The 23723-nt window shown below is 46.2% G+C and overlaps 1 protein-coding gene and 1 long non-coding RNA gene across 3 annotated transcripts; one reads left to right on the plus strand and one right to left on the minus strand.

Annotated features, from left to right (window-relative positions):
* Window positions 1–2536: 2536 nt before the first annotated feature.
* On the minus strand, window positions 2537–3188 carry MBD3L1 (methyl-CpG binding domain protein 3 like 1). The gene has a single exon (XM_030821877.1). It carries the CDS (start codon window positions 3169–3171, stop codon window positions 2569–2571), a length of 603 nt encoding a protein of 200 aa, XP_030677737.1. The 5' UTR covers window positions 3172–3188; the 3' UTR covers window positions 2537–2568.
* An 11391-nt stretch (window positions 3189–14579) lies between these two features.
* On the plus strand, window positions 14580–23675 carry LOC115836977. Of its 2 annotated transcripts, none has more exons than XR_004032020.1 (4): window positions 14580–14663; window positions 15442–15525; window positions 22378–22484; window positions 23072–23675. It is a non-coding gene; the product is annotated as an uncharacterized LOC115836977 (long non-coding RNA). The 2 variants fall into 2 exon arrangements; XR_004032021.1 differs by having other exon boundaries at window positions 14593–14822.
* Window positions 23676–23723: the final 48 nt, after the last annotated feature.

Consider the following 23723-nt stretch of genomic DNA (forward strand, 5'->3'; position numbering starts at 1 on the left):
TTGTTTTCTTCTGTTTTTTGAGATGGAGTCTCACTCTGTTGCCCAGGCTGGAGTGCAACGGCACGATCTCAGCTCACTGCAACCACCGCCTCCCAGGTTCAAGCGATTCTCCTGCCTCAGCCTCCCGAGTAGCTGGGATTATGGGTGCATGCCACCATACCCAGCTAATTTTTGTATTTTTAGTAGAGACGGGGTTTCGCCATGTTGACCAGACTAGTCTTGAATGACTGACCTCAGGTGACCTACCCACCTTAGCCTCCCAAAGTGCTGGGATTACAGGTGTGAGCCACTGCGTCCAGCCTTAGAATGTATTTTAATGCTTTGTTTGCTTGAAAAAAAATACCAATAGCCTACATCCAGTCTATATGACTTTTTTTAGATTCCACACAGAAGTGAGGTCAATGCAGTATTTTCTATCTGTGTCTGACTTAATTCATTTATCTTAAAGTCAGTAGGCAGTAATCAAGGTTATAAAATTATTCAGTGCTTTGTCCTCATCACAGGATAAAGCCTACCCAATCAGAATTGATTATTATTTTTCTGAAATATCCCAGTGAATTCCAAAATAATATTTCAGGAAAGAGTTTTTTATATCTACATTCTCAAATAAGCTATCTAACTCTAGTTATTTTTCTGTTCTTGATTGCCCGTTAATTCAGAGTTGCATTTAATGAAATACCAGACTTTCCCTGATTCTCCAGGTCTATATATGTTTGAAATTTGAATCAGGAAAGTTGACACAATTTGAGGGATAATAATATCAAGAGAAACTTTTCAGGCCGAGCGTGGTGGCTCACGCATGTAATCCCAGCACTTTGGGAGGCTGAGGCGGGCCAATCACTCGAGGTCAGGAGTTCAAGATCAACCTGACCAACATGATGAAACCTCATCTCTACTAAAAATACAAAAATTAGCTGGGTGTGGTGGTGGGCACCCGTAATCCCAGCCACTTGGGAGGCTGAGGCATGAGGATCACTTGAACCCAGGAGGCAGAGGTTGCAGTGAGCCAAGATCACACCACTGCACTCCAGCCTGGGCAACAGAGTAAGACCCCTATCTCAAAAACAGAAAAGAGAGAGAGAGACTTTTCAGTGTTATGAATCTAACAATGCACCGTCATTCTGCTTGTTGGGAATAAGAGTTAAAGTCTATTTGTCTACTTGCCTGATCAAGCTTACTGAATTATCCCAGTCCTCTTTATCATTAATTTGCTTTTGTTTGATGGATTTACCAGTTTCTGAGATTGATGTGTTAAAAATGATAGAATACTGGCCAGGCATGGTGGTCCACACTTGTAATCCCAGCATTTTGGGAGGCTGAGGTGGGAGGACTGCTTGAGTCTAGGAGTTTGAGACCAGCCTGGGCAACAGAGTGAGACCTTGTCTCTGCAAAAAACAGAAAAAATTAGCCGGACGTAATGGCATGTGCCTGTAGTCCCAGCTACTCAGGAGGCTGAGGCTGGAGGATCACCTGAGCCCAAGAGTTCAAGACTGCAGTGAGGTTTTGTTTGTTTGTTTGTTTGTTTGGGTTTTTTGGTTTGTTTGTTTTGGGGTTTTTTGTTTGTTTTGTTTTTTGGGGTTTTTTGTTGTTGTTTTTTGTTTTGTTTTGTTTTGTTTTGTTTTGTTTTTTGAGACAGAGTCTTGCTCTGTTGCCCAGGCTGGAGTGCAGTGGCACAATCTCAGCTCACTGCAACCTCTGCCTCCTGAGTTCAAACGATTCCCCTGCCTCAGTCTCCCGAATAGCTGGGACTACAGGTGTACATCACCACACCCAGCTAAGCTTTTTATTTTTTGTAGAGACAGAGTTTCACTATGTTGGCCAGGTTGGTCTTAAACTCCTGATCTCAAGCAATCTGCCCACCTCGGCCTCCCAAAGTGCTGGGATTACAGGCATGAGGCACCGCACCTGGCCTGCAGTGAGTTATGATGGCACCACCGCACTCCAGCCTGGACTACATACATACATACATACATACATAGTAAATAAAAATGAAAGTATAACATGAAAAAGAAAAAATCTCCTTTCCCTGCCCACCTGAAACCCAATCTCTCACCTCAAAAAGAAATTATTGTCTTTATTCCCTTGTGTCACACAAAGGAGTGTAATTTTTTGTTTTGTTTTGTTTTTGAAACAGAGTCTCAATCTGTCACCCAGGCTGGAGTGGAGTGGTGCAATCTCGGCTCACTGCAGCCTCTGCCTCCGGGTTCAAGTGATTCTCCTGCCTCAGCCTCCCAAGTAGCTGGCATTATAGGTGCCTGCCACCACGCCCAGCTAATTTTTGTATTTTTAGTAGAGGCGGGGTTTCACCATGTTGGCCAGGCTGGTCTTGAACTCCTGGACACAAGTGATCACCCGCCTCAGCCTCCCAAAGTGCTGAGATCACAGGCATGAGCCACCGCGCCCTGTTCTGAGCGAGCTTACTTAGGTGCTCTTAGGTGCTCACCCAGCCTAATTTTTTTGTTTAAGTATTGTCATATTTTAAAGTTTCAAGAGCTTAAAGCAAAAAAAACCTCATTGTGGACACTGCAAAGACATGTTAATAAAGGATTACTCTTTATTTCATCTGCACTATCTTCCCTTTTTTCCATAGCGTTTTTCAGGACAGCCTTCTTGGTCTCTCACTTTCTCTGCCTCATTAGCGAGCCTGTCCGCAATCAGTGCTATTGCGAGTCTCTCTCTGACTGTCTTCACTTTCCTTTCCTGTTTCCTGATATCTTCCTCAGTGACCAGAAATTGTTTGCAGAGGAGCTGCGACATACCCACTCCCTCTCTGGGAATTATCTCCACCGCATCTGAAGAGCAGGCAAGGTGGGGCAAGGGGCAGGAGTGCTCCAGACCACTGCCAAGATCCCCCAGCAGAGATCCACCTGTGTAACTAGAGACAAGTTTTTGCAAGGTATTGGCAAGATCCAAAGTACTTAAAAGTTCTCCTGCACTGCTGTAAGCCTGGAGTCCTTGCAGTCTCCTCTGCCAGCAGACCTGCTGAGGCTTCTCCAAGCTCTCCTCCCATTGATGGTATCTGACCTCATTGCCAGGATGGGGTGTAATTCTCGTAACTGGCCTCTTGAATGTGTAACTGGACATTCTCAGAGGGATTGAGGTGCTCAAGCCAGGCTTTGATTTGCATTGGTTTACACAGTCACGTTGCTTCCTCTGTGAACTCTTGGCCATCACACTTCTTTTCCTCTTACACTATTAAAATAAATCATGAAATGGGGTCAAATTGATCAATGAAGCCTGCCTTCTCTGGACAAGGATCTCAGCTGTTTTGGACTTTCATCCTTCCTCTCTCCCTCTGGGGATAGGTCTGACCTGCTTCCTGGGACATCATCAGGCAGATTTGAGTCAAGCACAGAAAGTTCAAGGTCAAAACTCTCCTTCATCATCTGCAAACCCCCTCCTTGTTTGAATACTATTTTATTCTCTTTCTGCCCTTGCCACTCTTAAATGCTCAAGTCCTGATACTCCCTCTCATGACACATATGACAATGTTTTCCTAAATCTCAAATCTTGCTTTTTTTTTTTTGTCCCACTCCGTCACTCGGGCTGGAGTGCAGTGGTGCAATCACAGCTCACTGCAGCCTTTACCTCCCCAGGCTCAAGTGATCCACCCGCCTGAACCTCCCGAGTAGCTGGGACTACAGGCGTGCATCACCATGCCTGGCTAATTGTAGTTTTTGTAGAGACGATGTTTCACCATGTTGTCCAGGCTGGTCTGGAACTCCTGAACTCAAGTTATCCACCCACCTCGACCTCCCAGAGTGCTGGGATTACAGGCATGGGCCACCATGCCCAGCCCAAATCCTGCCATTCTTATGCATTACTTGACTACTCATCTGGTTAACACATTGACCTCTTGGTTTGCACAGTTCCTGCAGCTTGTAAGTCAATAATGAAATTATCAATGGCTCTGCTCCTCAAGCCTTAATCCCGTACCCCAGACATTTTCAGCAACCCAAACAGCCATGCTCAAAATTAAATAATTCAGGCCCGGCACGGTGGCTTACACCTGTAATCCCAGCACTTTGGGAGGCCAAGGCAGGCGAATCGCTTGAGGTCAGGAGTCCAAGACCAGCCTGGCCAACATGGCAAAACCCCATCTCTACAAAAATATACAAAAATTAGCTGGGCGTGGTAGCGGGCACCTGTAATCCCAGCTACTCGGGAAGCTGAGGCAGGAGAATAGCTTGAACCCAGGAGCTGGAGGTTGCAGTGGGCCGAGATCGCACCACTGCACTCTAGTCTGGGCGACAGAGTGAGACTGTCTCAAAATCAGTCAATCAATCAATCAATCAATCGGAAAACTTATTCACCCACTCTAAATTTCTGATTTCCGGGTTTCTTAATTCAAATGCCCATACCATAGATACCTGTTCTTGATGAACATACCTTGAGGAACAGGTATCTATGATTTGGGTATTTGAATTACTCCAGACCTCCATATCTTCACCTTCCTCTCTCTCCTCTGATTCCTAGCACTCTTGGATTCTGCAGTCTGCGACCTCAATATTTCCCTTAGAGGCCAGGCATGGTGGCTCCACGCCTGTAATCTCAGCATTTTGGGAGGCCGAGGTGGGTGGATCACTTGAGGCCAGGAGTTCAAGACCAGCCTGGCCAACATGGTGAAACCCCATCCCTACCAAAAAAAGAAAAAAAAATTAGCTGGGTGTGGTGGCCCACAGCTGTAGTCCCAGCTACTCGGGAGGCTGAGGTGGGAGAATTGCTTGAACCCAGGACGTGGAGGTTGCAGTGAGCAGAGATCACGTCATTGCACTCCAGCCTGAGCAACAGAATGAGACCCTGTCTAAAAAAAGAAAAAAAAAGTTTCACTTAGATTAATCAAAAATTCCTTACCGCTTATCACATCTGCCTTGTAAAACTTCAAACTTGGAACGTCCCTATTATCTGTAATGCCATGGCTACCGCTGTCATGTGATCACTGCTGAAAAAAGAATCACATGACATGATGTCTTAGTGCCACTATAAATACAAAATATTCTCCATCAACTGGGAAGAATCCATCATGCGTAGAAACTTTATTTTCTGTGTATGCATTGTCATGTTTACTCCTTGATTTTCCCCAAAACTTGTTGCAAAATTTTCTCCAGCTTTCTTTTTTCCTCATAGATATTTAATTCTCCTTAACTTACCTGATGGTTCCCAAAGACGTTAGTTGCCAAATCTGCAAATATCCCTGATAAGCATTGAATGTTTCCAAATTTCCTTTAATTGTATTTAAAGAGATTTCCTGCCAGGCATGGTGGCTCACACATCTAATCCCAGCACTTTGGTAGGTTGAGGCTGGAGGGCCACTTGAACACAGGAGTTTGAGACCAGTCAGGGCAACGTAGGGAGACCCCCATCTCTACTAAAAATTAAAAAGTTAGCTGGGGGAGATGATACACATCTGAGGTCCCAGCTGAGTGAGGGAGGCCGAGCGAAGAGGATAGCTTGAGCCCAGGAGGTCAAGGCTGCAGTGAGCAGCAATCAGGCCACTGCACTCTAGCCTTGGTAACAGAGCAAGACGCTGTCTCATAAATAAATAAATATATTTCCTTCATCCACCAAGAGTGATCTGAGCCTCATTCCTTCTTCCTTTTTGTTAATTTTATGCTTCCAATATTGCAATGTAATCTTTGTATCATCTTTTTTTTTTTTTTTTTGATTTGGAGTCCCGCTCTATAGCCCAGGCTGGAGTACAGTGGGACGATCTGGGCTCACTGCAGCCTCTGCTGCCCGGGTTCAAGCAATTCTCTTGTCTCAGCCTCCCAAGCAGCTGGGATTACAGGCACACACCTCTGTGTCCAGCTAATTTTTTGGTATTTTTAGTAGAGATGGGGTTTCGCCATGTTGGCCAGAGTGGCCTCGAACTCCTGACCTCATGATCTGCCCACCTCAACCTCTCAAAGTGCTGGGATTACAGGTGCCCCCATATCTTTAACTTCTGTTTTTCTACTGAATCCCTTCTTCGGCATTTAAACATGTTCAAGTTTCTCCTAGCTACACAGACACTCCTCTCCTAAACTTCCTGGGAGCCCCTCCTTCACCACTACTCTCTATCCCGTCCCCTTAGCTATGAACCACTGAGAAAAGATCATCTACATCTACGTCTCCTATCTCCTCACCTCCAGCTAACTCCTCAGGCCACCCCAAACTTCTGTTTTCCTTCACCGTCCTATGGCTGCTTCTGTTGCTAAGGCCACAATGACCCCTTTGTTGTTAGATCCCAAAGGAATTCTCATTATTCATCTGACATGACTCTTGAAGTGGAAAGCTTTGAAGTATGCTTGGAACAACCTGGACATGTGAATCTTACTTTACAGCTGTGAACCGTAGAAAATCTAAATATGGCCAGGCGCAGTGGCTCACACCTGTAATCCCAGCACTTTGGGAGGCAGAGGCGGGCAGATCATGAGGTCAGGAGACTGAGACCACCCTGGCTAACACAGTGAAACCCCATCTTTACTAAAAATACAAAATATTAGCCATAATATTAATACAGGTGGCTGTGGTGGCACGAACCTGTATCCCAGCTACTCAGGAGGCCAAGGCAGGAGAATGGCGTGAACCTGGGAGGCGGAGCTTGCAGTGAGCCGAGATGGCGCCACTGCACTCCAGCCTGGGTGACAGTGCGAGACTCTGTCTCAAAAAAAAGAAAAAAAGAAAATCTAAATACGGGGCAAGTACATCTGATAACATTCAACTCGCAAATTGAGATGTGCCATCAGTGGAAAGTACGAACTGGATTTCTGGAACTCATTACAAAAAACAAAAATCATTTAAAAGGTCTCATGTGGAGTCCTAATAAGATAAGTAACCAACAACAAGGAAGGGGCCCCTGGTTGGGGGAGAACAATTGTTCTGAGAGACGGCTAACTGCAAACAACCCACTGGCATGACATTCTGTTCCAAAAGACCTCAGTCTGCACATAGTCCCAGCAACACGACCTTATCTGCACACCTTACGTGCACGTAGCCGCCTCCAGCACGACCCTATAAAATCCCCTCCAACCTCTGCCTCTTTGCAAATGGCCCCTTCTCTTCTATGCTGCCTGTTGCATCCTTGCAACCTATCTTCATATCATCTCTAATAAATCTGTCTTTCTTTACCTAGGACTGTCTTGGGAAATTATTTTACTGCCCGCAATGCCAGCCCCAGCCAGTCGCACCTAAAATGTCTCAATAATTTTTACATTGATTGCATGCACAAATCAGAATATGTTGGCTATCGTGGGTTAAAATAGACTTTTAGAATTCATCGTGTGGCATGCCATCTGTGGCTGAGGTGCTATATTGGTGCTTATCTAGGAGTTGTCACCAGACAGCCTGTGTTCTGTGCATGCTTGGTTGTTTGCAGAGTTGCATAGCCTTCAAAACATTTACTATCTCAATATATCCATGTCCTCGGGAGAGGGTTAGGCAAGATGCGCTTTGTTTCCATGGGACGTCTCCATCCTTAGCAATTCCTTTGGGGATTATTTGACACCTGTCATTTCCACAGGTGGCCTTGTCCTAGAGGAAGGTGATAGTGGGACTGCTGATCTTTATTATTATTTTTTTTTTTTTGAGATGGTGTCTCGCTCTGTCGCCCAGACTGGAGTGCAGTGCAGTGACACGATCTCGGCTCACTGCAACCTCTGCCTCCCGGGTTCAAGCGATTCTCCTGCCTCAGCCTCCTGAGTAGCTGGGACTACAAGTGTGTGCCACCACACCCAGCTAATTTTTTGTATTTTTAGTAGAGGTGGGGTTTCACCATGTTAGCCAGGATGGTCTCGATCTCTTGACCTCATGATCCACCCGCCTCGGCCTCCCAAAGTGCTGGGATTAGAGGCGTGAGACACCGTGCCTGGCCAGGGCTGCTGATCTTCTGGGTAGAATTTCAGCCTTGCTGTCTCCTGTGTATGAGGAACTCCGCCTGCTCCATCTTGGTCCCTTCCAGTTGTTTCACTTCAAGTTTCTTTACCTCCTTCTTTCTTATTAACCAAAACATGGAATTAAATATTTTGTAGCAATTATTTTATGCATCATCTGGTTAGGTGGAAGCTACTAGTTGTTTTTACTCTAGCAGAATTAGGGTAGCCGGAAGTGACTATCAGAGTATAAAGTATCCTCAGATCTCAGGTACTCTGTGGGGAAAGCAAGAACTTGTCTTGTCCATGAGGCCAGTGTGAAGGGTAAGGGTCTTTATCCCTGACACAAGGCTTGAGGCAAAACTTTACACTCTGCCTTCTGTCCTCCAGCCAGAGAAGTTTCTAGCCACCTCCATTCTAGGCAGAAAGGATCCAGGCATTATGTGGCTGTCAAGCCCTGGAATTTTATATTCCTAGACTTTGTGGGTTACCACACGGATACACACTGTCGACTTCATTCTGCAGCCAGCTTCTCACATCTAACGGTATATCCTGACTGTAATTTAATATAATTAAATGTACATAGACATTATTGTTTTAAGGCCCATGAATATCATTTCATAGGGCTACACCAATACTTATTTTGCCATTGTTACTAGTTTTTCGTGATATTAAATAGGAGGTAGATGATCAATCCTTTTTAACAAGGTTCAAACATTTCTCTGATTTAGATTATTGTAAAATTGCTGGGTTGATAAATATGCACATTCGTACAGCTTTGGGTATATGTTACCAAGTACCTGCTGAGAAACTGGTACTTATCAATGCCACTAGCAGAGGGCAAGGTCATTCATTTCTTCATGTCTTGACAAACTAGGCATTTAAAATGTTTTGCATTACTTGAGAGGCACAAACATAATGCCATTATTTTAATTTGTGCCTCTTTGCTAATTAGAATATTGGGCAATTGTATGTATTTGTAAAGGAGTGTGTGGTTCACAGCCTGTCTTTGATGATGTTTTTACTGGCTTGTTTATCTTTTGCTTATTTATCCAAAATATTCTTTATGTAATAATGATATGAGCCCACATGTCATAGACTTTTACAATTATTTATCCCCAGTTTGTTTTGCCATTTAATAATGTGATGGTGTGGAAAATTAAGATACACTTAAGCTGGATACGGTGGGGTCATGCCTAAAATCCCAGCACTTAGGGGATGGGGATTGCTTGCGCTCAGGAGTTCGAGACTAGCCTGTGTGGTGTGGTGAGTCCCTGTCTCTATCAAAAATACAAAAATTAGCTGGGCGTGGTGGTGCACACCTGCAGTCCCAGCTACTCGGGAAGCTGAGGGGGGAGAATGACTTGAGCCCAGGAGGTCGAGGCTGCAGTGAGCCACGTTTGCACCACTGCACTCCAGCCTGGGTGACAAAGGAAGATCCTGTCTCCAAAAAAAGAAAAAAGAAGAAAGAAGGAGGAGGAGGGGGGAGGAGGAGGAGGAGAAGGACGAGAAGAAGGAGGAGGAGAAGAAGGAGGAGGAAAGAAGAAAGAAGGAGGAAGAGGACAAGGAGGAAGAGGAGGAGTAAGGAAGAAGGAAGAAGGGGGGAGGGAGGAAGAGGAAGAAGAGAAGAACTCACATTTTTCTAGTATTTTACTTTTTCCACTTTTCTTCTATTATTTTGAGGAAGAAGCACTCATATTTATGTAGTATTTTATTTTTCCACTTTTATTCTGTTATTTTGCCTAACCGAAGAACTTATGTGTATAATTCTACATTTTTAAATAAAAATTTTATTGAGCTACCATAATATTCAACCTTTTAAAGTGTACAGTTCAATGGTTTTTAGTATATTCACATAGTTGTGCAATCATCAGCACTATCTAATTTTATTTTCATCACTCTAAAATGAAATCCATAACATTACCCACTTCCCCTCATTTCCCTTTCCCCAACATTTGCCACTAATTTATTGTCTCTTTGGATTTTCTTATTCTGGAAATTTTATTTAAACTGAGTTATACAAAATGTGGGTTTTTTATGAGTGGCTTCTTTTACTTAGCATAATGTTTTCAAGGTTCATCCATGGAATATGTATTCTGTTTAATGGATGAATAATAATCCATTGTGTGGATTTGGGCTATTATGTATAATGCTGCTATGAACATTCATGTACAAGCTGTCATGTGAACAAATGTTTTCATTTCTCTTGGGCATATACTTGAAATAAAATTGCTGGGTCATGTGATGACTTTTTGAGGAACTGCCAAACTATTTTGCAAAGTGGGTTCACCATTTTACAATCCTGACAGCAATGTATGAGAATTCCAATTTCTCCTTGTCTTTGCCAACCTTTGTGATTGGCTATCTTTTTAATTTTAATTATCCCAATGGGTGTGAAGTAGTATTTTATTGAAGTTTTGATATTAACTTCCCTAATGATTAATGGGGCCGAGCATCTTTTCATGTACATATTTGCCATTTGTATATCTTCTTTGTAGAAATGACAATTCAAACTCTTTGTTCATTTTTCAGGCTGGGTGCAGTGGCTCATACCTGTAATCCCAGCACTTAGGGAGGCCGAGGTGGGCAGATCACTTGAGGTCATGAGTTCAAGACCAGCCTGGCCAACATGGCAAAACCCTCTCCCTGCTAAAAATACAAAAATTAGCCAGGCGTGGTGGCGAATGCCTGTGGTCCCAGCTACTTGGGAGGCTGAGGCAGGAGAATCGCTTGAATCCAGGAGGCAGAGGATGCAGTGAGCCAAAATGGTGCCACTGCACTCCAGCCTGGGTGACAGAAGGAGACTCCATCTCAAAATAAATTTAAAAAAAAGCAAAAACAAAAACAAAAAAAAAACTTTGTTCACTTTTAATTGGGTATCTTTTTATTGCTGAGTTGCAAGCCTTTATATATTTTGAATACAAGTCATGTATCAGATAAAGCATTTGTAAATGTCTTCACCCAGTCCATGGTTGCCTTTTTTCTTAGTGGTGTCCTTTGAAGCATCAATGTTTTTTAATGTTAAGTCCAATTTATATATTTTTTCTTTTGCCACCTGTTTTTCATGTCATAGCTAAGAAACAATTGGCTAACCCAAGATCACAAAGTTTGATTCCTATGTTTTCTTCCAAGAAGTTCATAGTTTTAGCTCTTACCTTTAGGTCTGTGATCTATTTTGAGCTCACTTTTGTACATGGTGTGAAGTAGAGGTCCAACCTATGTAACAAACCTGTACATGTACCCCGACCCTAGAAGTTTTTTTAAAAAAAGTCTCCCAAAAGAAATGTGAAAAAAAAATTGCCTTATTCTAAATAGTCTTTAGTGGAAGTTAGTGTTCCTCTCTGATGCAAGAGTAATTTGTAAAAGATCTTACTTTTATGTGTAAATGGTTTGATGTCTTTAAATTATGTCAGGTATTCCTAGCTATATTTTCAAATATTATTATTTGATATTTTTTGTTGTTGTTTCTTTGGGTTAGTTTAAGAAGGACTCCAATGTGGCCAAATACAGGACATCTAATATGGTTTGGCTGTGTCCCCACCCAAATCTCATCTTGAATTGTAGCTCCCACAATTCCCGCGTGTCATGGGAGGGCCCCGGTGGGAGGTAACTGAATTATGGGGACAGGTCTTTCCCGTGCTGTTCCTGTGATAGCGAATAACTCTCATGACATCTGATGGTTTTATAAAGGGGAGTTTCCCTGCACAGGCTCTCTCCTCTGCTGCCATATAAGACCGTGCCTTTCGCCTTCCATCATGATTGTGAGGCCTCCCTAGTCACATGGAACTGTGAGATCCCCAGCCACATGTGTGAGCCACATGTTGAAACACCATCTGTACTAGAAATACCAAAAAAACAAAAAAAAAAATTAGCTGGCGTGGTGGCACATGCCTGTAATCCCAGCTACTCGAGAGGCTGAGGCATGAGAATTGTTTGAACCCGAGAGGCAGAGGTTGCAGAGAGCCGAAATGGTGCCGCTGCACTCCAACCTGGGCAACAGAGTGAGACTCTGCCACAAAATTAAAAAATAACAAGAAAGAAAAAATGCCATGGAAAACATTACTGTGACAATTGGCAATTCCGAATATGGATTATGTTATTAGGTAACAGCCCTATGCAGTGTTCAATTCCCTGATTTTGCTAATTACTGTAGTTCTGAAAGAAAAGGTCCTTGTTATAAAGAAATACACCCTGATTCGGTGGTAAATGGGCACAATGTCTGTCACTTACTCTCAAATGGTTAAAAAAAAATAGTGATGTATGTAAACAGAGACAGAGTTTATGGTAAAGCAAATAGGGAAAAATGTTAACTTTTGGTGACACAGGCACAAAATACAGATATAAAGGAGTTCTTTGTACCATTCTTGCAGCTTTTCTGTAAACCTGGAATCTTATCAAAATAACTTAAAAACAAAACAGAAAAACAAAAAAGAGCTATGTACCATGTCTAAAAACAACCCCAATAAGAATGCCTAACATTTCACTAGAATTAAAATTCTAATGGCTTAAGGAAAGAACTACATCAACGAAAAGCTATGCCACTTTCGAAGATGGAAAGAATTAAATGTTAATTCTCCCTCAATTTAATCTAAATTGAAAAATTCACACAGTTCCAATCAGCAGCTGCTTATCTTCCTGGACATCCATTCAAGGCACACCTAACTTTCTGAAGAACAGCAGATCACAGCCAGATCACTGTGAAAATGAGCAGTCACTCACACCTGCAGCTGTTGAAGCTTCACAGCCAGGACCACCACAGCCCCACAGCCCCACAGCCTCACTTCCATCATCAGGGTAAACACTGTGTACTGGAAGAGGAAAGGATGTAGTTGGTGGCCTGTCTGCAAGGGCACGGCAAACTAGGGCAGCAGAAAGTCTTCACTGTCTAGAGGAAAGTAAAATTGAAGTTTTGAGCTTCTCAGGAATGAGAGGTGGTGGCCAAGGGGAAGATCACTCAAGACAATTCCCCTCATTTTTTCCCTTTGCATTTACCAGTATTTTTTTTGTTTATGGTTTTTGGTTTTTGTTTTGTTTTTTTGAGACAGAGTCTCACTCTTGTCACCCGGGCTGGAATGCACCAGCTGTAATCTCGGCTCACTGCAACCTCCACCTCCTGAGTTCAAGCAATTCTCCTGCCTCAGCCTCCCGAGTAGCTGGGATTACAAGGCATCCGCCACCATGCCCGGCTAATTTTGTATTTTTAGTAGAGACGGGGTTCCACCATGTTGGCCAGGCTGGTCTCAAACTCCTGACCTCAGGTGATCCGCCCACCTCGGCCTCCCAAAGTGTCGGGATTACAAGCGTGAGCCACCACGTCCAACCAGCACTTAGTGGTATCTAACACACCAACACACCATGTATTCAATTTATCACATTCACTGTTCACTTCTCCTGCCCAACCCACAACTAAAATGCACATTCTCTGAGGGCAAGGACGTTTACCTATTTTGTTCAGTCCATATCCATGGTGTATAAAACAGAGACTTGCGGGGGAGGGGGCAGGTAATTGCATTTATTCCATGTATGACTACAGCAAACACACATACACACACATACATATCCACACTATATCTGGAAAGATAGAGGAGAAAATTATTTTTGCCTCTGAGCAAAAGAACTGAAAGACAGTGGTGGGAGAATATTTGACTGACTTGGTACCACTCTTAAGTTTTCCTATATGTGTATCTATGACCCAGTCCTCTCCTGCTCCCCTACACTCTTAGTGTTAAATCACTATGTTCTGCCTTGGGAAAGCAAGTTATAGACAAATGGGCATATATAATCTGATCCTATTGGGTTGTATGAACATGGGGAGGTAACTGTGTCAACAATCTAGGGATCCAAGGAAAGCCCTACCCCTGAATCTGATCTCCCACAATCCCGGCTCCTGGGCCTATCCCAACCCACACACATCATACACCGTTTTATTCATACCCAGATGCTTGCCCCTAGAACTGGTCTCCACCCACTGCCCCCTCCCCAGGCCTGGTGCAGCCCACAGTCCCGCCCCCATAACTGGTCTCCGCCCACAGTCAGCACCGCCCCCAGGCTTGGTGCCACCCATAGCCCCGCCCCTAGAACTGCTCTCTGCCAATCAGCACTGCCCTCCAGGGCCGGTACACCACAGCCTAGTCCCCGCCCTCCGCCCTGCCCGGAACTGATCTCCGCCCACAGCCAGCCCCAACCTCCAGGGCTGGCACAACCACAGCCTGGTTCCCGCTCAGCCCCGCCCTGGAAATGTAGGTCTCCGCCCCTGTAACTGGTCTCTGCTCTGTCATCGCCACTCTGCAAGCCTTGTGCCCATCCGCCCCGAGAACTGGGCCCCACCCACAGCCCCGTCCCTGGAACTGGTCTCTGCCCAATCAGCCTCGCCCTCCAGGCCTGGTACAGCCTCAGCCGGTTCCCCGCCTTCAGCCCCGCCCCGGAACTGATCTCCGCCCACAATGAGCCCAGGCCCCGCGCGGCTCGCAACTTGGCCCCGCCCCAGGGCCAACCCTAACCCTGCTACTGCCCCAGGCCAGGGCCCAACTTTGTGCCCACTAAGCAAACTAGAACACCTCTGCCCGAGGCTGGGGTGCGCGGCCATCGCTCCCGCCCGCCGCACCTGTCGCCTAAGCGCCGAAACCCCAACATGCTCGACTCTGCGAGGCTGCCCGCTCGAGCCGGAAGGGGACGTGCTGCGCGGCTCTCCCCAGACCGGAAGCGGAAGCGCGGGGCGGTACCGTGGGCGGGGCCGCGCGTGGAGCAGGGGGTAGCGAGTCCCTCCGTCCCCGCGAGTCGGCGCTTTTGGCCCCGCGGGAGGGGCCGGGCTCGGTGAGCGACTGGCGGGGGCTCGGGTCCGAGTCCAGGGGGCGACGAGGGCCGCGGACACTGCCAGCCGCGGCCCCTGCGCCCCTCACGGGAGCCGTGTTTCCGTCCATGAGGCCTCGGGCTGTGTGCTTAGGTCAGCACGAAGCTGCTGCTTGCTCCTGGGTAGGGGCCCCGCGCCACTGTCGCCTTCTCAGAGAGCCCCAGTCGCCCTCACCCGGGGCGATTCTGCGCCCCAAGGGACTTTTGGCTGTAGCTGGAGACGGCTGTGGTTGTCACAAATTGTGGGGAGGGGAGGCTGCTACTGTCACTCAGAGGGTGGAGGCCGGGGACATACGTTGTATAGGACAGTCCCCCACAACAAAGAATTATCAGTAGTGCCGGGTTGGGAAACCCTGCTCTAGGGCCTTAAAAAAAAATCTCTGCAGTTCTGAATAAACTACATAAATTGTTAAAAATTCAGCTTAGTCACTTAATAGGGTCTCTAAGTGACAAGATATTTTTAAAGCTTGTAGAGTCACCATAGAATCTCTCTCCAGCCTAGTAAGTTGAGCAAGTCAAATGCACACAGCATTAAGCTGTTTTCTCCCCTCTTAAGAAGCAGATGGCCAGACAGGAATCAGGTAAAGCCAGTCCCGGCCCACAGGCTGGGCCCTTATTACACATTTAATCATTGAGTACCCAAAAAAAGTGAATGGGATGGTGTTTCCAGCAGCTGTATCCAACAACTGTACAACCTATACAAAGCCTCGAAAGAAATCTTTGTGTCTTTTTTTTTTTTCAGATGAGAAAAGCATCATTCAAGCTCAGATTCGTGTTGAAGCCTGCCACAAGGTCCACCTGTTGTTGTGGGTTTGTGTGTGACCAGGTGAGTACAGTGTGGAACCTACAACAAGGTTCCAGCAGGCTCTGCTGTGTAGAAGAACTGCTCGTGGGCTTTTCCTGTGCTGGGGTTGTAACCACATGGAAGTCACTAAGAGTGAAGGTATCTTAAGGAAAGTTCAAGGTAAAAAGGCAGAGGTATTTATGGTTACATGTGTGTAAATAAGTAAGTACAGTTACATGCAAGTAAGTATCCACAAAACAAACATACAAATAATGTAAAGATGTGTAACTGTAGCCAAATACAGATTTTCTGGTATGCTGTAATGCTAAAAGTTTCTGGATTTTATATAAGTATAAATATAGAAAATATTTACATGTATGTGTAGTGTTACAAGTCTTCCCACTAACAACTAGGAGGACTACTCAGCAACATTCTTCAGGCCTGTTTGATTTGACTTTTTTTTTTTCTTGAGACCAAGTCTCGCTCTGTTGGCCAGGCTGGAGTGCAGTGGCGCGACCTTGGCTCATTTCAACCTCCACCTCCCAGATTCAAGCAATTCTCCTGCCTCAGTTTCCTGAGTAGCTGGGACTACAGACAAGTGCCACCACGCCCAGCTAATTTTGTTTGTATATTCAGTAGAGACGGGTTTTTGCCATGTTGGCCAGGCTGGTCTCGAACCCCTGACCTCAAGTCATCCACCCACCTCAGCCTCCCAAAGTGCTGGGGTTACAAGCAAGAGCCACCGCACCCAGCTGTCGATTTGATTTCTAAAGGCATATCAGCCCTCCACCGAAATTCAAAATATAAGGGCATTTGTAAAAAGGATGATTTATTAGTAACAAATTTAAAATTAAATTGACCGGCGACCAGATGTGTTTTGAGCAATGGGATTTTTTTTTTTTTTCCTGATGAGATTTGAAAACATTTGGAAGAATATTAAGCAACAACTTATAGATTGAAGGGTAGGGAACTGGTTTCCAAAAAGATTGTCCTCTGCACCTTGCCTCCTGTATTAGTTTGTTTTCACACTGCTATAAAGAACTACCTGAGAGTTTTCACACTGCTATAAATAAGTCCCTGAGACTGAGTGACTTACAAAGGAAAGAAGTTTAATTGACTCAGTTCTGCATGGCGGGGGAGGCCTCAGGAAACTTACAATCATGGCAGAAAGCAAAGGGAAAGCAAGGCACGTCTTACATGGCAGCAGGAGAGAGAGAGAAGACATAAACGCCAAACTTGTAAACCATCAGATCTTGTGGGAACTTACTATCAGGAGAACAGCAAGGGGGAAGTCTGCCCCCATGATTCAGTCACCTCCTACCAGGACCCTCCTCTGGCACATGGGGATTATTACAACTTGAGATGAGATTTGGGTGGGGGACACAGAGCCAACGATATCACCTCCTAATAGGAATTAACTTTGTTTCTTAGAACTTCTCTGAAATAACAGTATGGTGATTCATATTGCAGAGAATTATGTTAAGTAATCTAGTATTAAATTGTGGGGTTTCTACTAATTGTGTGTGTGTTCACCTTTTCCTTTCTAGCTTTCCCACAGCATTCTTGAAGGAATGTTTACTTATCATGCAATAGATATTATTTGAGTGCACAGTTTATGGTGACCAACCATCCTCATTTATTCAGGACCAAGGGGTTTGCTAGGGCACAGGACATCCAGTGTTCAAACCGGGAAAATCCTTGGCAAACCAGGTTGCCTCTCGAGTCAGGTCCTAGGTCAGATGCACAGGGACCCTGGAGGACATGAAATGGCCCCTGTCCTACATAAAGTTTACCTTCTAACAGGGAAGATAAATTTTAAACCATGAATGACAGGAGTGATGTGGGAGCTTGGCACTAGTGAACTTGATCAGAGGGAACAGGGAAGCTTTCTTGGGAAGGATATTTAGCTTGAGAGCTTAAGTTGTTACAGAACCAAACTGGGGTCTGCTCACCTGGTGATGCAGTGAAACCAGATGTCTATATGGAGGATTGCTGCGATAGATAGAAAGGCTTTTATTGCAGAACACTAAGCAAGGAGGACCAGACCATTAAATGTCCAAATCCTGGCCTCCCCAGTGGCTTTTAGGCAAGGAATTTTTTTTTTTTTTTTTTTTTTTGAGACAGTCTCGCTCTGTTACCCAGGCTGGAGTACTGTGTCGCAGTCTTAGCTCACTGCAACCCCCGCCTCCCAGGTTCAAGCAATTCTCTTGCCGCAGCCTCCTGAGTAGCTGGGATTACAGGCACCCACCACCACGCCTGGCTAACTTTTGTATTTTCAGTAGAGACGGGGTTTCACCATGTTGGCCCAGCCGGTCTCAATCTCCTGACTTCGTGATCCACCCACCTCAGCCTCCCAAAGTGCTGAGATGGTACAGGCATGAGCCACCACACCCGGCCTTTTTTTTTTTTTAATGAGACAGAATCTCACTTGGTCGCCCAAGCTGGAGTGCAATGGCACGATCTCAGCTCACTGCAACCTCCACCTCCCAGGTTCAAGTGATTTTCCTGCCTCAGCCTCCCGAGTCCCAGGGATTACAGGCACATACCACCACACCCAGCAAATTTTTTGTATTTTTAGTAGAGACAGAGTTTCACCATGTTAGCCGGGTTGGTCTCAAACTCCTGAACTCAGGTGATCCACCTGTCTAGGCCTCCCAAAGTGCTGGGATTACATATGTGAGCCACTGTGCCCGGCTAGACAAGGATTTCTGAAGGCAACAGTAAATTATAGAAAAGCAGAAGCTACAGGCAAAATCATAAAGCAATACATGGAGGTTACACACTGGTTTAGACCTAAAAGGGCAAAGATGTCTTGAAGCAGGAGCTTATGGGTCATAGGTAGATTCAAAGATTTTTCTGATTTATAATTGGTTAAGGAAAAGAAGCTTTGTTTAAAAATTTAAAGTCAGTAGGAAAATGTTAACTGGCTGGGGGAAGTGACTTTCTCCAAGCCCCTCAGCAAGAAACTTAGCACAAAGAACGCTGAAGCTCAGCCTTCACGTCCCCCTTATCTGGGGTCTCTGAGCCACCAGCTCCATTTGGTGGGGGTCCTCAGTGGGAGTCCCAGCCTCTGAAAGGCAACTTAGGGACGCATGTTAAGATGTTATCTTTAGTTTCCATGGGGAAAGAAACATCTCTGGAGCCTTAACTTCTTTGACTGTTGTTTTAGGTTACTATTACCTTCTGTTTAACAAGTTCAATATTTACTTTTGGGGCTAGCTGGATGCTCGGAATTTCCCTTAAAGGAACTTCAGGATTTTCCTTTGTTTTCCCACTTGGGGTTCACAGGACCCTGAAAAAGGGAATTGCTGCTCCATCTCCAAGTTGGGGTCAGATGTAGCTAGTCATAGGGCTCGACTAGAGTGAGGGGACAGGGATATGTCCAAGACAGCACTGCCATCGAGGAAGCTGCATAAGGAAAGGCCCTGCAGCAGGAGAGAGGCTGCCATGCTCCCTGCACTGGGAACACAGGGATGGCTGAAGCCGAGACAAGAACAGGGAAAGAAGCTGGGCGCAGTGGCTCACACCTATAATCCCAGCACTTTAGGAGACCAAGGCGGGCTGATGTCAGAAGTTCGAGACCAGCCTGGCCAACATGGTGAAACCCCATCTCTACTAAAAATACAAAAATTAGCTGGGTGTAGTGGTGCACACCTGTAGTCCCAGCTGCTCAGGAGGCTGAGACAAGAGAATTGCTTGAACCTGGGAGGTGGCGGTTGCAGTGAGCAGAGATTGTGCCACTGCACTCAGCCTGAGTGTAAGAGTGAGACTCCTCAAAAAAAAAAAAAAAAAAGAACAGGGAAAGAGGTGTGACCAAGATCAAGACCAAGAGGGAGGCAGACTTGGCCTCACTTCAGACTGTTCTCAGGCCAGTGGGAAGACACTAAAGAGTTGTGGGCCAAAGGGTGATGCAATTTGCATGTAGTGTAAGCATGCAGATAACAAGGACTTCAGGATTCAGCAGGAAGATGTTTAAGAGGCAAAAGAGGTGTTCGGAGGTAGTTTAGGAATCAGATGATTGCTCCCTACGCCTGGATGATGGTCTTGGAGTAGGAAGGACGTAGAAAGAAGAGACCTGGGAGTTCAGAGCTGAGAGAATGTGATGCTGCTTGCTTTCCTCCATGCATTGGCCAGAGGGCTGAGAGCACTCACTGTGCCCCAGCTGCTGTCTGTGCAAACCTGCAGGTAGCCCCCTTAGCCCAGGGCCATGTGCCTGCCCTCACTTTGCCACTCACACGGCCTCAGATCTGCATCCTCAAGGAAGTCAGGCCTGCATATGTCTAGGCCCTGTCCAGCACGGTAGCCACTAGCCACATGGAGCTATTTCAGTTAAACCAATGAGAATGAAACACAGTTAAAAATTTGTTTTCGGGCTGGGCTCAGTGGCTCATGCCTGTAATCCCAGCACTATGGGAGGCCGAGGCAGGTGGATCACCTGAGGTCAGGTGTTCAAGACCAGCCTGGCCAACATGCTGAAACCTTGTCTCTACTGAAAATACAAAAATTAGTCGGGTATGGTGCTGGGCGCCTGTAATCCCAGCTACTTGGGAGGCTGAGGCAGGAGAATTGCTTGAACCCAGAAGGCGGAGGTTGCAGTGAGCCAAGATTGGCACCATTGGACTCTAGTCTGGGTGACAAGAGCAAAACTTCATCTCAAAAAAAATAAAAATAAATTTGTTTTCTCAGCCATACTAGCCACATTTCAAGTATTAGAGCAGAAGTATAGAGCATTTCCATCATCACCAAAAGTTGTGTTGGCAGCTGGCATAGAGTGGCCCATCTGCTGTGACCATCCTCCAGCACCAACATATCCAGGGCAGGGCAGGGCAGGGGTCACAGGATCTGTAAACTGAAGAGACCCCTCCTGTCCTAGTGGGAGATTTCTGCTTCCAGATAGCCTTGAATAGGGACTTGGGGCCTGAAAATGTCCCAGGTACCTTCTCTACTTGTTTTCTTCTTGGAGGCCCAGTGAGCTGGCTGGAGGCCAACCCCCTTCTCACTCCCCAGCTCAGTGACTGGAACTACTGTGTGCCTACCTGCACATCGGATCCATTATGGGAGAAAAGGAGATACTTTCCCCTGTAGAGGGTAGGGAAGTTCTGCAGCAGTTGCCTGGGTCTGCTGAACTCACCCAAAGGGAAGGTGTGATGTGAAAGGCGTGTTAGTTTCCTGTTGATGCTGTAACAAACTACCACAAATTCAGGGACTTAAAACAACACACATTTATCCTCTTGCCTTTCTGGAGGTCAGAAATCCTCAATAAGCTGGAAGGCCTGCATTCCCTCTAGAGCAGGAGTCCCCAGCCCCTGGGCCACGGACCAGTGCTTATAAACAGGGCTGCACAGCAAGATGTGAGCAGCAGGCGAGTGAAGCTTCATCTGTATTTACAGCCACTCCTCATCGCTCGCATTACCACCTGAGCTCCACCTCCTGGCAGATCAGTGGCAGCATTCGAATCTCATAGGAGCCCAAACCCTATTGTGAACTTTGCATGCGAGGGATCTGGATTGCACACTCCTTATGAGAATCTAATTCCTGATGATCTGTCACTGTCTCCCATCACCCCCAGATGGGACCATCTAGTTGCAGGGAAACAAGCTCAGGGCTCTGACTGACTCTACATTACAGTGAGTCATATAATTATTTCATTATATATTACCATGTAATATAATAGAAATAAAGTGCAGAATAAATGTAATGTGCTTGTAAAACATCATCCTGAAACCATTCCCTGCCCACCCCCACTGCCACCCCATGGTCCATGGAAAAATTGTCTTCCACGAAACCAGTCCCCCTGGTACCAGAAAGGTTGGGGACCACTGCTCTAGAGGCTCTAGGGGAGAACCCATTACCTGCGTTTTTCATCTTATAGAGGCCACCAGCCTTCACTGACTGTGGCTTGTTCCTCCATCATCAACACCAGCAGGGCAACATCTTCCAGTCTCTCTGTATGTTATCTCCTCCGCTACACACATGCTCCCTTCTTCTCTCATCTCATCCCATCCTTCTTTGAACTGACCCTCCTATCTCCCTTTTATAAGGACCCCTGTAATCACAGTGGGCCCACCCAGGATCATCCCCCATGTCAGGATCCTTGCCTTCCTCACAGCTGCAGAATCCCTTTTGCCATGTAAGGGAGTAGATCCAGAGGTTCTGGGGATTAGAACACAGACCCCTTTCTTGGGAGAGCAGGAAGTTAATCATCTGTCTACCACAGAGGCCCAAGAGCCAAAGACTCCCTGCAACTTGATTTTTTCACGGAACCTGAACTCACCGTGAATGTCCAGTGCCCCCATCCCTGCCCAGTCACACCCTTCACTCCTTTTATCTTTTGGATTCATGTCATGGAGGTCACACATGGAAACTTCCAGAAGCTGGCTTTATGGAGTTACGTTTTATTCTATAAATCCAGAGAAAGGAGGCTTTCCCGTCTTATAAAAAGGACACATGACATTGCTTTGTACCTTGATTTTTTTTCACTTAAATTTATTGGAGATAATCTCTCTGAATACCCAGAAATCTTTTCAGGGGTTCTTGGTTTTGGTTTTGGGTTTCAGTTGTTTTTTTTTTTTTTCCTGGCTACATGTTTTCTTCAATTTATTAGGTTGCTGCAAAAGTAATTGCAGGTTTTGCCATTGAAAGTAATGGCAAAAACCACAATCACTTTTGCACCAACCTAAAAGCTATCACATAGTTTATTCAACCAGTCCCCTACTGATGGTCACTTATGGTGTTTTCAATCCTCTGCGATTATATGAAGTGCCACAGTGAATCATCTTACACATGTCTTTTAGTATTTGTCTACCTTTGAGACAGATTTCTAGAAGTGGGGTTCTAGGAAAGAGCAAATGTTTTTTGCAGCTTTACTTGACATCAGCACATTTCCTTCCCTAGGGGTTACCCCCAGCAGTGTGTGAGACTGAAGAGTGTGGGCCACTGTGTCTCTGTTGACCTGCCAGATAGGAAATAGCGCCAGAGTTGCTGCAGTCTGCGTCTCCCTGGTGAGGTCATTGGCGATTCCATCAAGGGTATTGTCCTTGGGATGATAGTAGGGAAGCCAGATTGCACCGCGTGAGGACTCAGGAAAGGGGACAGAGTGAAGAGCTGTGTCTGGGATGGGGGACACAGATGGGGCAGTAACCGGAAAGAAAGCTGTGCTCCAAGGATAGGCTCGTCGCACTACAGAAGATGCCAGATCAGGCTTAAGGGGCGTGAGGAAGGATCTAGCAGCACGGGAGAGCTAGAAGGGAAACGGCGGAGGAGAGAGCTTCGAGCGCAGACAGCTCCTCAAAAGCAGGAGGGTAGACCCCAGGCCAGAACTGCCCAGCAGGCCCTGCAGAGAAGGCAGCAGCTCCTTGTCTGCAATGGCAGGAGGTGGGAGAGCAGGGCGCAGGTTGCAGTGCTGGCAGCAACACAGGAAAGTAGATTCCTCCTCGTGATTGTTACCCTGAGAAGCGGGATCGGGATTGTCTGCTGAAAATGAGATGATTTGTCATTTCTTGCCGCCTAACAAATGATCTCAAACCTTAGTCACTTGAAACAATGACCATGTATCGTCTCTCACTGTTTTTATGTTCCATGAATTCAGGAGTGGCTTGGCTGGAAAGCTCTGGCTGGAAACTTGCAGAAGGCTGTCAGCTGGGTCCACATCATCCGAAGGCTCAGCTGGTACTGGGGGCCACTCCATGGACTGCGAGTCGGAGCTGGCTATCGGTGGGAGGCCTCAGTTCCTCTCCACATAGGCCTCTCCACAGGGCCACTTGAGCATCTTCCCAGCATGGCAACTGGTGTCCCCTAGAGCAACATCCAGGAGACCAAGGTGGAAGCAACTGCAGTGCCTTCCAGGACTTGGCCCTGGAAGTCACCCCTGCACCCACCCCTGCTGTCTCCTCAGCCATATTCTGCTGGTCACAGGTCAGCCCTAATTCCGTGTGTGTGTCGGGCCTACACAGGGTGTGAGCACCGGGAGGCTGGGATCGTCAAAGGCTCATTAGCAAGTGGTTACCACAGAGGGGACAGGGGAGGAGGTGTGAGGTTTAAAGAGAGGAGAGGAGGTTTGACAAGTGGGAAGCCACACTGACCTGTGGGATAGCCCTGCAGGCTGAGGGTTCTTTTCACGTTGGTAACTGTGTTATTCCAGAGTGGCAGCGTCACAGCCCTTGCACAGGGTGGTCTGCCCGAATGTCCCCTGGAGCAGGTAGATGATTGAAGTCACGCCTGGCTGGAGTTCTGCTGGGCTG

Source organism: Nomascus leucogenys, chromosome 10 (assembly GCF_006542625.1).
Source record: "Nomascus leucogenys isolate Asia chromosome 10, Asia_NLE_v1, whole genome shotgun sequence".
Taxonomy (NCBI): Eukaryota; Metazoa; Chordata; class Mammalia; order Primates; family Hylobatidae; genus Nomascus; species Nomascus leucogenys.

Excerpts from the sequence above, each read along its gene's own strand:
- MBD3L1 (XM_030821877.1), bottom strand. The coding sequence starts at position 3,171 with ATGGCCAAGAGTTCACAGAGGAAGCAACGTGACTGTGTAAACCAATGC.